The sequence below is a fragment of the Pezoporus wallicus genome, unplaced genomic scaffold (genome assembly GCF_028554395.1).
Source record: "Pezoporus wallicus isolate ANWC-B61680 ecotype Strahan unplaced genomic scaffold, APGP_CSIRO_Pwel_v1 contig_16, whole genome shotgun sequence".
NCBI classification, from domain to species: Eukaryota; Metazoa; Chordata; class Aves; order Psittaciformes; family Psittacidae; genus Pezoporus; species Pezoporus wallicus.
In genome coordinates, this window is record NW_026641478.1 from 475,823 (window position 1) to 490,753 (window position 14,931).

Here is a 14,931-nt window from a genome sequence, read left to right on the forward strand (position 1 = left end):
TCTTGTCAGCCAATTGCTTCAGCCTGCCCTCTAAACAGCAGCCTTGTCCTGAAACATACTGATATCTCCCCTTGCTAGTTTGATGGCATCTGAATATTTGCTGAGGGAGATGTCCATCCTATCATCTAGATCATGAATAACATTGTTAAACAGTACTGAACCGAGAAGTGATCCATGAGGGACATCTCTATTTACTGATCACCTTTTTACTACAGATCAAAATTCTCTGAGCCTGTCTGTCCAGTCAGCTTTCCACCCATCTCATTGTCTATTTATCCACGTGTCACCAATGTGGTGAGTATTGTTACAATATCTCAATATGCTTCAGGATGAGCTGGATGAATTGTATAAGAAAGGTTTTACATATTCATTAGTTCCCCACTCCACCAAGTCTTAAATGGAAAAGACTGTGGCTTACATAATAAACATAACCAATTACATGATCACTGAAGCTCTTCAACATAAAAGATCATTAAAAAATTTGCATAAGGTACTTCACATAAATGAAATGGTTGCTCCATCTGCAGTCTAATCGGAATTCTCAGTAAGTTAAAAGGTCTATATAGCGTAAGTAAATGTCACTGAGATTACTTATGTGCTTATAATTAGGTTTGAATAATGTTTTGCTGTAGTGGGACTAATGACCCTTGCAGTATGAAGCAAAGAACTACATCTACAAGAAACCTTCTACCACTCCATTCAAAGGCACTTGAAAACATGCTGCATTTTCCAGGCTTGGAACTGTAACATATGTTAGGGTCCTTTAGATTGCTAACATTCTGGGTTACAAGCACATCAACCACTTTATTTATACACATTCTTCTGGTTTTGGAAATTTTACTTATGGCCATCCTCCTACTCAGAGCCTCAAGGTAATTTGAAGATATTTTCCAAGTTTATGTTTAGCTATTCATCTTGGTGAAACAAAATGTGGAACAAGCTCTAAGATCTCAATAGTCAAACCACAGTTTCTAGATTCAAAATAATCACTGAAGTTTAAGTGCAATATCTTGAAGGCGTGTAAGCTTCTTGTAAGCACTGAAGGATTAAATATTTTTGAGGTATTTCAATTTTAAATTTGAAACAATTGGGTTTCCATCAAATTACATGACATTTAGATGAAGAAACTGACAACATAACTTCAAGTGCCACACTAAATTTCTAAACGTTATCTATATGACAAGCAGAACCATGTTGTTCACTGAGAAAGAAAAAAAAAACTGCGGTTGTGTTCAAAACTTTATCAAATATGAATAAATTTTAAAAGAATTTCCCATGGTCTAAAACCAAACTGCAATTACCTTAAGGAAAAATATTACATACTTTTTCTCTCTATATATTTACTAATGTAAAAAAGTATCTATTATGAGAAGGGCTAAAGGTATATCAAGGCCATAGAGTTCATTAAACTATCATGGTCTATTATGGAAAAACCTTCTCTGGTTATTATAAATATAGAATGGTTCAAAAATAAAGTACATTATAAAAAAGTCATATATTGCAAAATGAGTTGCATTCCAACAAAGTTGCCACCACAATTCTGAATTAGACTACTCTGTTTCATAAAGAGACAGATAAGACCAAACACTGTGACTCTGATTTCTAAATATGACAAGCTGATGAATTGGTGACTTAAAAAGTTATTTTCCCCACATATGAAACCCTTGGCAACTAGAAGAATAAAGAACTGTCATTAAAAATGCTTGTTAGAAGAATGCATTTGCTTTAGCTTATTGGTATGTTCCATTTTTCTGCTTTCATTTTGTAAAAAAAATCACATATGCAGTTTACTTTCATATAACTGACAATAAATTAAGAATTTAAAGTTATTACACATATAGCTTATCAGATTGAAAATTTTCAGAAATTGGCAGGCTAGTAAAACCCCAGATTGCAATTAAGAAGTACAGCAGTCTTAACTCAAGAGAGATGTAAATACTTGCGCTGCCATTTAAATTAGCAGATTCATTCAAAAACAAAAAAAAACAAAACAAAACAAAACAAACAAACAAAACAAACAAAAAACCCACACTCCCCCCACCCCTAAACAATCAAAAAACAACAAAAATCACACCATAAAACACTGGCAGGAAAATTTCATACCTCAGAAATAAAACAACCCACATTGATTCTGATGTGCCGAAGAAAAAGAAACCAATGAAACTTTTAATTTTTTGCTCTTATTTTTAACTTTCTGATTCTAATGCTGTCAAATGTTACTATCTAGGTTCCATTTATAAAAAATACAGGGAATGCAAACATAGACATCTCTAGTGTTCATTGTTCACTAACTTTTATGAAGTCTACCTTCCTCTCTTGCTGCACCAACCCCATAACTCGCTATTTGGCAAATGTATTTCCAAAAGATTTTTCAAATGTTTTTTGGCTTTCCTTCACTTCTTTTCTTATATTCCTCACTGCCTCCCCTTCTCCATGTACACATTTTACTTTCCTCATTTAGATTTTGCATTTCAAAAGAGCAATATGGTAGTTGACACTGAAGACAAAATATCTCTCTAAATACTGAGGATATTATATACCTCTGCTCAGGGAAAGGGGTATATAACTGTACAGTTAATGAATTTTACTTCCATTAGAAGCTTTTTCCACGCTCATCAATGCTTCTGCATTTTGAAATAAGTTTGTCACACTTGAATTAAGTCTGTTCATACCTGTGTCAACTATGCAAATGAAAATTTGTATTCATGGCTTCACAGATTTCATGGTTGTAGGAAATTGAAGTTATTTAATGTGACAGAAAATGCATTGGAAATGAACTATCTCCTGAAGTCAACAGGATGCTAAAGGGTCTGCCCTTTAGCAGCTATTTCTTCTTCAATATAACTAAATTGCCAAGCTCAAATGTCTTCCCCTCATAACAGGTTATGTGAATTCACAAAGCAAACTGATTTTGTATATGTATTTTTATGTATAATTTTTATTTATTTTTAATGAACTTTACAACTTGTAAAATATCAAGTCTGACACTAGGCAAGGAAAATGCTTTTAGAAAATTAAGATTAAAACATTCATGGAGGTCCAGTGAAGCAAACCGTTTTCATAAAAATATTTTGACTGTCATTAAAATGCTGTTGTGAAGACACAAAAATAATTGGTGGAGGGAAGCTGTAAGACATTTCCTAGGTAGAATCAGAGACTTATCCTATGGTTGCTGTACCTCAGCTGAAAATTAGCCTTTCTTTTTAGGAATCAATTAATATTTAATTTCATCTATGTAATTAACTAAGAAGCAAAATTATTCCAAGATGACACTTAACTTGAGTCACATCTCAGAATTATTGCACACTCTGTAGCATTTAACATATCTATAAATTTATTTTTGCAAAATTATTTGAAAAACTGTCTTGCTCCCCATTCCCACTAATGCAGAATTACTGTTGCTTTGAGACGTTTTATATCAAAAAAGTTTTATGGTACAGCACCATTATTTCTGGTCAAGCCTTGCTGTATTTCTCTATAGCATTATGGTTATAACAATAATAACAACAATAATAAAAAATATAATATTATCATAATCGTTATTACTATTGTTTTTGACAATACTTGCCTACAGTATTTAAGAGACATAAAATGGGGCCAAAAAGTATTTCTTGTGTTTAATGCAGAGTAGATACTTTTGAAGATGCAAAGAAAAAGATGAAAGGTATATAATTTCAGTCACTACCCTCAGTTTTTCTTTTCTATGGGGACATGTGTATCTATTCCATTTAGCCTGCTTATTTATATTCTAGTAAAAAAATGTATTATGATGATTAGCATCCTAGAACTCACTATTCAGATAGTCAGCCATAATTCCCTCTTCACTGAACTATATTGAAATATTCTGCCAATGTAGTACTAAATATCCAGAAAGAAGTGTTTCTCAAGATTTGAAAAAGTGTAGAAAGAAATCATAACACTGTTTTACTCTTCAAAAGCCATTAGAGTTTTCTCAAATGCTGTCAAAAATTCCGTCCACTCCCAAATTTTCTCCCAGTAAATGCCACATAATATGTCAGACTTAAGGGAGCAACATAATTACCTTATCACAACAAACAACCTTTTGCAGTGATACCTTGGAAGAGGATTCACACAGCCAAAATTCGAGATATGTCACTTGCAACTCTTAAAGAAAGCACCCTGAAAAGCTTTAAAGCAAGGGCCTTGAAGTGCTCTTGAAAGCACGAGAACTTTTAAAAGCAAGGATTTCCCCATTCTTTTTTTAAACAGAACTTACCTTCAAATCCTTTGCATAAGACAGGTGGAGTTTGTTAACAAATTCCCCCTTGCCTTGCTTTACATTTGCTGTTGTCACAGTGCATACAATTTCCCTGAATGAAAAAAACGCTTTCTGCTCATCCCAGAGACTATGCATCTGTTCTTTGCTCTGCTCAATACTTCCCTACCCTTTCTTCATATTACAAGGTCTCTGCTTGTGAGTCTTCTGACACTTCAGAATATCTTCCTTGCACTGCAGAAGCTTTTATTGGTTATTCATGCATGTAGAAGAAATCATCACTTTTCTCTTACGTAGATTCCTTCTGATTGAGAGTGTTGCAGTCAAGAAGGGCAATGAGGCATCCCTCCCCCACTCACAACTGGTCATCCACACCCTTTAACACAAACAGTAAATCAAATAGATGTGAAGTGCTTCACACCTAAATGCAATAACGCAATGCCTGTGCCTAAATATCACCCACTACAAAGCTTTAATTTTTGGGATTATGTTGTCACTGGGTTGGAAGTTTAACCATGTACAAAAAAGAATACTGTAATGGCATAACCGAATATATGTGACTATTTTTATTACTAGCAAGGAGAAAGCATGAATATTGTGCCTGCTTGCACAGGTACATCAGTGCTTATTAATTGCAACTCTTCATAATTTCACTGACATTAAAAGGAATCCTCACTACTATGGTTTCAAAAGTGCCACTTCTGAAATAAAGTTCCATAAAATACAGAATGATTTCAAGCCAAAAACTAACAATGTATTTTTACTTACAGAAGACACAGTGGATTCACGATCACTGCCTTACCATGGTGTAGTTGTGAGCCACCTTCATAAGCTCTGTACATCCTTGCGCATCAGCAAATGCTCGTATTCCCAAACAGTTGGATGGGTGCAAAAGCTTCATTAGAAAATGGCAGCAAACCTCTACTACTTGTGGGAGCTGGAGGAGGCAGGCAGCTGCTAGAAGATTTTCAATGGTATCTTCTTTCAGTTCCAGGCAGCCTGAAAAAAAATAGGATACAAACTTATTTACTTGGTATTTACAAAATGAAAAGATCTTTTATAAATAATCTGAGCTCTATTTAAAAAACTCTACAGAAAAAGTGAAAAGAAGGAGGATTAGTCTCTCTGACTGGACACTTCAGGAACCTGAACATTACAGTATTAGAAACATTTCTTTTTAAACTACTATTAATTCAACTGTATAAGGATACAAAAATAGACTGTAAAGTGTGGAAAGGAAAAGAAGACTTAGGAATACTGTATTTTCTAACTCAGACTAACATCTAAGTAAGTATCTCAGTATCAATCAGGCTGTGATTTCCCCTCCACACACACACTGAAACTGGTGATAAAACTGGCATTCTCTTCGGCGGTAGAGCAAAATCCACAACCATCTCTCTGCAAAGAACTAAATAACTGCCTATCTTAGTATGACTAAAACCATAAAAATATCTTCAAAATAGGGCTTAAAAATCTTCAAATTTTGTGTTTGTTATTTGTAACTTGATTTTGGGATTAATTTTATCTGAGCAACATATGGTAGGCTTCTCACAGTATATAGGCCTTCTAAAAGACTTTATATTAGATAAAAGAATATATATGGATGCATAATATTTATCTTACTTTAATACTTATATTTAACTTAATTTTACAATTTCACAAGACATGCTTTTTATCTTTCAGACTGATATACATTTCAATGAATAAAAGATAAAATAGATCAAATTAAAAAATATTTCTTTTAGTGAGAAATAAGTGTCATTTTGCCATCATGCTCCCCCCCCAGTGATTATTTTTAAGTGTGGGGTTTTACATTAGTATCTCTTATAACTTTCTTATGTTAATAATTTAAGGAACTAAATTAGAGATCACAAAGTCATCTTGGAGAACTGGAAAAAAATAGGAAATTAAAATGTGGAAACGTAATATAAACTGTAAGAAACTAACATGATTTTATTCTGCTGCACTTGGAAAAAAATCATTTCCATCTACAGGAGGATTAGGTGTATATTGATCTTTCTGTTCAAAGTAATATAGTTCAACAGTTAGATAAAGTCACTCTTTTCCCCACTCGTTGTTTTTTTTTATTTCTTGTCACATAAAGAGAAATCTACAAATCTTAATAGCTCTATTACATGGCACTGAGGAGTTCTGAAATCCTCAACATTACAATAGAATGACATTGAAAGGAAAAGTTGCTGAATACTGCAATACCAGCCCAAAATACAATAACCATAACACTTAAGATCTGACCTTTTCTCCTTCTTTCACTGTATCTGGGGCTTTTAATATAACATAGAAACTCGGAAGTTATACTTTACTGGATTTAGTTATAAAACATCTGTTTGCAAAGGTGAGATTATCAATCTGATCAAGTACACAGCATAATTTCAGTGGCTGTCCTCTGCTTATTTTTATGTTTCTATTAATGTCACGTGTTTCTTTTCACATTATCTGACTTTTTCTCTTAATTTCTATCCATCACATGTTTATGTAATATGGTCAGAAGGCACACTCAGCAGCTGATTCTTGGCAGACCCATATATTTATTAATGATGTTCCCACATGTGCTACATGCCTGCAGGTAACAACTTCTCATTATCTAGAATACAGATCCACTGTATCATGTGGAAGCTACCAAAAGATATTTTCAGGCTAAAACTGATCATCCCAGTACCAGAAGGAAGAAAACTGAAAAATGTGCAGAACAGCTATGAAAAGTAGATGGACTGAGAAATGTGTTGATAAAAAAATTAGAAAGATGAAGTTTAAAATCTCCTTTTCTTATATGCTTATATTCTTATTACCTTTGCATTCTCATTTTTCAACAAGCTGAAAGAAGCCTCTGGACCTACAACCTGATACAGATAACATTTGCATAATGACATGAACACTGAAAGAATCACCACCCTTTATGAGGAAAGGTAACAGTGTCACAGTTTGGCTTTTTATTGCTAAATGTAGCCTTTCAGGAAAAACCCAAAGGAAACAGTTGAAGCCACATCAATCTATTTATTTTCAATTTGAAGATATTTCCTGTTAACTTTAAGGAAAACTACTACTAGAAGGGTACTAGTTGGGAACTAGGAGGATTAAAATAACGTTAAATCAATAAAAATTATTACCTGTTTTATAAATTATGTATTTCTTTACGTAACCAACATGACCATTTTGAAGGAGATCCTTCACATTTTTAGGGAAGAGTGTGAACAAGTTTGCATCTTACATATTAATTGAGTAAACATACAATGGTTTCTGGGATATCTGGGGTATAAATACATTGTAACTTGACATTTTTAACTAAATTCAGAAGCACTAATTTACTACTTATTATATCTAATATAAGAACTAGAAAACTACACTTAGCTTGAGTTAAAGTGTACTGTGCTTCTTTCTTTTGGTACTGTCTTATCCTACTTTTTTTGTTGTGTTGCTTCATGTTTCTTTGGTTGGTTGGTGGGTTGTTTTTTTTTCTCCCTTTTTTTTTTGTATAAGCATAAGAAGATATCACTTTCAAGGATCCTGTTTTTGCAAAGCATTAGCTTCAATGATAGGTAAGTATCTAATCCATCCAAATGGTTTGCAGGTCTTACTTATCTTTATTTTTAAACTACAAGACACCTTAATAAATTTCTTCACAAGGTCTGTATTTGTTTTTTCAATAGAGTGGTATGACATTTTAATGTAAATTCCTCTGGGATACCCAGTGTTTATCAGGGTAAAAGTTAAAAATAAATAAATAAATATGTTAAGAGGCTCAGTATTTACAGTGTCAATTCTTCAGACAGTTTCATATTGACAATTAGAATGTCCAAGCATCTACTTAAAAATGTTGAATAGAATATCCAAGGAGACATTGATACTACTGCTTTTTCAATTCATCTCCCCCTCACATTTTTATGCAATAAGGAACTTACACAAGTATTTCAGTCTGAGCAAAACAAATTAACCAAAGCTTAAAATCTCATTTTTTATTACATTAATTGAGATGAAAAAAAAACAAACAAAAAACCACAACCACAATGAAAAGAACTTTAATGGATTCTAATTATTATTCTAAATTATAGTTCTATTTGTGACAAATTTTATGTGCATTGCTTATGCAGAAACTAAAATGCCTGTCTTTAGGATTACATCCTTATAAAGAATAAATAAATTTTATTACCACATTACAAAATCTGAAACAGATACATTATATAAAAATTCTCTGATATCTTTACTTTTCTAGTAAATATTTTTCCAAGTCAAGGGACAATTTGGGCATTATTTTTATTTATTTATTTTTAAACTTAATTTTATTCTTTCTTATACTCCTTAGGCTACACTGTTACAACTAATTTTGTCTGCAGGGAGTCACTGCATCTCTGGCCACCTTTGCATGACGTTATTAAGATCAGTGTGCATCACAGCAATCAGCCTTCCGCAGCTATTGATCAATAGGTATCATTACAAATATGGTGGGACCACTCACTTGCTCTGTGCATAAGCAACAATTTTTAACGCAGATCCATAAGATATGGTAATATCATTTTACCTTATGTGAACAGTATTTTTTTTCTGTCTTGTAAATACACATTTACTAACTTATAGCAAGATTCTTTAACATTCTTAAGACAGTTGTGAGTAAGGGTGCATCAGTGACATCTTCAGAATTGTCAAGGAATTATAATCAAAAGTCAGAATTCATTTTGATCAGATATTTATGTTTTTAATCTTTCTATTTCATGCGTCTCAATCATGACACATGATCTTGTGTTGCAGTTCTGAAGAGTTTCTGAATGGAGTTATTTCCATAGGGTAACTGGTTGTAAGAACACAGCTTCTCAATTAGTTTTTTTTTTCTTTTTTTTTTTTTTTTTTTAATAAAAGCAGTAAGTAGTATCAGGATAATATTTATTCAAATTTTGCACAGTGGATTAGTTGCTTGCAATTAAGTTTACAAGAATAAACTGCAACAAATTCCAGTGAAGACTAGAAAAAGCTTATAAAAAAGGTGCTATGCTTCACATTGCTGTAATAGACCTTTTTCACATTGCTTATTAGCATCTTGTCAGGTAGTATCTGCCAGGTAGCCATCTGAGCTAATGATCTGATTTACAGTTAATGGAGAACAATATGAGGCGTTGGAGCAGTTTATATCTGCCTTGTATCTATTTTAGAATGAGATCACTCACTCCCTAAGAGCTATTTCTTGCTTTTAACCATAAACGGAGCACCTTCATTTGACCGACTGAGACACTGTCAATATTTATATTTTTGATAAGAATTCAGTCCATCTGCTCCCAAACACACAGAACTGGAATTATCGGAATCACCAGGTGTCAGGTAATGAAATCACTGGAAAAGCTTCACATCCTTAAAATACTCTTTGGGTCCAATTCTGATGATAATTCTCTCTGATACTGTCAACTCCAGATAATGCCAGGATATTCAAATAAACAAAAAAATACTACCCCTAAAAAGGAGTATTCTCTTACACAAACAGATAATGCAACTTAAATTCAGGGAGAAACTTAAGATCAGCCCATTACCTATTACCAGACTACTCTTACATACTACATTTTACATACTACATCTTACATACTAGCAGCCAAAACCTAAACCAGGTTCTAACCCCAAAACAAACTAACCCCAAAAGTATGTATGACCGAGAGACGCGTTTACTTGAGGGTGTTGATGAATCACTTGATTTTTTGGCAGCCATTTTGGTATCAGCCACCAGAAATAAAAGACAAGTTAAACCGTATGACATAACTAGGAAAGCTTTTTTTCCCAGTGGAATGTTTTTTCCCCAACTTCGATCCCCCTCAACTCTAAACCAAGTCATCTGGTTGGAACAGACTGATTTTCTGTTCATTCAGCATCTTTTTTTTAATCCCTTTTTTAATCAATTAAAAACGGACAACTTATTTTAACTCCTTTTCACACAGGGGACTTAAAATGAACCGTCTCAAGGACAAAGGAGCTCAGCTTTCAGGTCTGAAGAAGAAGTATTTTATTCTCCACATCTGAAGCTAGCTTAGAAGCAGGAATACTCACCTCTGACAGAACAAGCTTCTCAGTTTCTCAGGTAATGATTTGGCAGCTTGTACTAGGGTAGCACTGAGAAGTTCTTGTTCACGCTTAAAGAACAAAAGGTTACAAAGAGATGTTGATCGCTCACGAAAGATTTTTGCTTATGATTCCACCTTACAGCCTAATGAAATCTGCTTTCCTTTGGGCTGGATTGCACTCCTGCTGGAAGTGAATACTACAGTCACATCCTGTTCAGTGGGTACATTTCATTTCAGTCGCCGTGCCATGGTCACAGAACAGAAAGGGAATGAAGGTATATTTTACAATGCAAGAACAAGAGCAGAGCAATGTGTGAAAGGTGAGGACCCCTTTCACAAACTGCCATGGTGATTCTCCTGAATTTTTTGCTTTCTTTTGGTATTGTGGATACACAGCTAATCAGCTGCCTGCTCAGCAGAGTGGATATGGGTACATGTCTCCACTGAAGGAACTCCAGAAAAAAAAGCACATTAAAGAGGGAGATGCTAGCTATGTTCCAATAACAGTCCAGATCATTCTGAATACTCAGAATCTATGGATATCCAGTTCAGACCTCTTTTCCAAGCAATTCCCATATAGTGCACCAAAAGAATGAGAACACAGCTGGATCCTAATACATAATTGCAAATTCTGTCTCTTAATAGAGTATCCTGGGTAGAAGTAGGAGCAGTAACAGTTTGTTTTCTTGCATAACTCCAGAAACAAACAAGGACTCATAATTTCAGTAACAGGAATGGAAAACACCTACTCCAGCTAGACCCAAGCTCCTTGGAGCAGGGACTGCTCAAAAAAAGAGAGACAGACAGTCTTTGCAGTTTGTTAAGCTAAATGAGCCTATAAAGATGTTTCACACAGACCTGAATTACATAAAATCCCATAGCTTGTTGTAGGATCAGAAAGACATTTGGTGTAGGAAGGTATCTGATTCCAAGCAGGCTGATATCCACAGATGGAGGATGACAGTCTAGTCCTACAGTTAAAGTGAGGAAATTTGGAAGATTCTTACATTGTACACATGGACAGTATATCTGATAATTTAATCCAGGAATAATCCTTGGTGTTGCACTAAGGCTTAGCTGGTACATAAATAAAAACTTGATGAGGAATACAATATGAATCTTGTCAATTGCTCCAGCACTAGTAACAAATGTAACCTGTGCGAAGGTACATATGACCTTGGAAGTGTAGTCAATGCAGAACATCTGTGGACAGGTCATGAGATCACTACCACCTTCCCACTTGCTAAACTGGAGCAAACCTGATTAAAAATAAAAGCTCCTCTGGATATCTGCAACTGTATTGACTCCTAAAGGGGAGTTTATGACAAGTATCTGCTTCTGGTTGAGAACTTCACAGAGGATCTTCCATATCTGGAAGTTAAGTTATTCAAAGTCTACATTGATATGGTATGACTTATGACCATTTTTCTGTATTCTCCGTTACACAATGGTTAACAAAGTCTTCCAGGTCAATTAAATTACCTTAATTTGTCCTTTTATCAGTCATCTCAAAGTTCCTGGAACAACTGTTCTCCCATTTGAAGTGAATGGCAGTTCACAAGCACTTATTCTGTGAAATTGCAAAGTCAGCCATCAAGTACATGGGACAGCAGCAGGCAATAGTCTCCTTCAAAAAATGCTAGACAGAGATGTTCATAGGGGTTTCTAACATGATACCACAGAACAAACAACTCCTGAACTTACTCAATTTATCACGAGGTGGAGGTAAAGACCTTCACAATATGCAGAGTATCAGGGCTCACTCCAGTTCTCAATGTGATCAGTATCTCCTAGAGGGGAGGGAGTAGCCTGAAACACTGTAAATTGGCTACAATCACCTAAGAGCCTGGGACTGACTGTTTGAGCTGATGCCTTCAATAATGTGCCTAAAGACTTTTATCTATAAAGTTAAGCTTGCCTGGGACTTCCCTCTAACATGGAGACTAACTGCACTGAAATTTCCTGACAGACACTAAACTCTATCATCCTCCAAACCACAGTAGTCACATTCAAACTGCACACTGAAGAATGATCCTGTGGCTGCGATAACCCCTGGACTGTACGAACGCTATGGATTTCCACAGGCTAAAACTATGCTTAGAATCATTCTCACTGTTTATTCATATAGGCAACCAAGTTTCCACAATGAAAAAAGAAACAAACCAAAAAAAACCCAAAACTTAAAAACAAACCTCCCTGGGATCGTTCATTAATAAAGTTTCTGTTCTGAAGGACCCTAAATGTCCTTGTGCTTAAAGGCATTTCCTTCCTTGCTACATGCCTGCTGTCTGCCCTGTGTGTGGTATCAGGTATAACACTGACAGAGAAGGTACTTGACAGTACTGTAATTAAAGAATCTCCCAAATAAAATCTAATTAAAAGCTATACAGAGGGCTTGAAAATCTTCCATGTATGATCCACATTTTTTTTCCTGTTTTTTATCCCAGATGTGCATAAAGAAATCAAGGACTCTGTTTTCTATTAGCTAACTGACTTTTGCTTTTTCAGTTTCATTAACAGCATGAAAGCACAAGGCTATTCTTCTGATCACTGTTGGGAATGCATACTAATTAGATAGCCTAATGCAGTATGAGAAAAACTATAGTAACTTCACAGCTCTTTTGTAACTTCAAAGGAATGCTCCCAGAGTCACCAATGGCAGGAAAGGCCAGAAACATAATCTCTAGTTCCAGTTCTATCTAAAACATTAAAGCATAATTGAAAATGACGAAAACCCAAGTTTTAGGATCAAGAAAGAAGCATTACCTAAGAAAATTAGGTTATCTTGAACTCTGCAAAGATCAAAGAATAAATATCCATGTATCCCAGGGCACTGGAATCTCAATCCTAGATTTTCTGCTATCACTCATCTTGCTGCTTGAAAAATGAAACATACTTTGTGCATAGCCTTTGTATGTAAGTTTTGGCTTCAGAGTTCCTCAGCTGGTTCACATGAAACATTTAAGAGAAATACAAAAGAGGAAGCTTTGTTTCCTCTTAAGTTATAGTTCAACCAAAGATGAAACATACATTATTTATTTGAATAAACCAATCAAATGAAGCAAAGTGTGAACAGATTAAAGCTGTACCTTGTATTGAAGTGGCACATTTTTTATCAAATATATCCTTCACAAAAACCTTTGGGCTTACCCTGTGAATGTATGCAAAGTATAAAACAGCACATAATTTTGATGTAGCATTTTAGCAATAAACTTACATCACACTTATATATATATAGCTATAATTTGAATTATACAACTTGTAATTACTTTACAGTTTAGCTTATTTAATTAGAAAACTTTAGCTTATTTCAGATAAAACAAGATGCAGCCACTACCTTTTCAATTTTATTTACAAAATTAAGTTCTTCAGTCATAATCCTTACACATATAGTTAAATTTAAAAAAAAAATCCCAAGGCCCATCTAACATAGAGTTTATAGTGCATATTTTAACACATCTCATTTTTTTCAGCTTTAAACAAATTGTGTTTTAAAAGTACATCCATCACATTAACTTTACAATTAGTCACATTGAACCTTCCCAGAAACTTTAACACCTTTTGCTACCTTTAAATCAGTGGGATTTGTCAGTCAAATTTTCTGTCTTCCTGTTACTACTCTTAAATGGACAGCTGCCTTCACTTAGGGGCAGCTCTTACCAAGTCTGCACAGTGCTTGACATTCTGACAGACAAATCATGACCATTCGTATCATTCTATCAAATATTTACTATCATATATTACTGGCAAGTCTCTGAGTGAATGCATTTATGATCTGGTCTGATATAAGAGGCTCACCTACTCACAGTCCCAGAATGTGTTTAGAAAAGGGCAAGAGGAAGAACATTTACTAACGATCTTAAAAAGTAGGCAATGTAATTTTGTTGTTTTGAACAAACCAGACTTATCATATATTTCAGTGATTTAGAGGTAATGGCTCTAAACAGCACCTTCAGAAATTCTGTCCAGAAAAATCATGTCCTTTCAGAAGTGCATGGATGTTTCCAGAAGAAGAAGTCAGGACTATTTTAATTAACAGGAGTTAAAAGAAAAAAATTTAAGATACACAAAGCAGTGTGCAACTAATTACAAAACTTATATTATTCCCTATTTTTGTTCTGATGGATATAGCAGAAGTTAACAACTGTCCTTTCAGATAAAAGATACTTATCTTTCTTCAGGTCTATGTGATATACAAAACATCACCTTTGCTGAACTTTCATTCTGATTATTTTGCAGCAATATTTTATTTTATTGCTGGAACTGAAAGGTCTGGTATTGGTGCAGGATGCTTTCATCTCTAGTAAGACGTTTCATAGATATTTTGCACTTCAACTGCTATTTCATTTTTTTCTATGGCTCATACACATGAAATAATTTCACTAGATTAAATATATATATATATATATAAACCTGACTGAATTACAGTTATTATAATGAGAAAATAGTTCCCTTTTTTATTATCACACCTAAGAAGTTTTCCCCAGGGAAAAACTCCCAACAGCAGCAACTATACATGAAATTAACTTACTTTTTTTTATCTCCTTGAGTTAAGAAGGTAGTGACAAAAAAAAAAAAAAATTAAATAGAAGAAGAGTGAATAACTTTCTGTCTGTCAAAATGGTTTGCTATTCCTGGGAT

The 14,931-nt window shown here is 34.2% G+C and overlaps 1 protein-coding gene across 1 annotated transcript in view; it reads right to left on the reverse strand.

Annotated features, from left to right (window-relative positions):
* The window catches only part of KLHL1 (kelch like family member 1), a 204,914-nt gene that overhangs the window by 104,612 nt on the left and 85,371 nt on the right, over nucleotides 1-14,931 (reverse strand). The window contains exon 4 of the mRNA XM_057424079.1: nucleotides 5,040-5,236. Coding sequence (XP_057280062.1) covers nucleotides 5,040-5,236 — 197 coding nt within the window. The remainder of the gene's footprint in view (nucleotides 1-5,039; nucleotides 5,237-14,931) is intronic.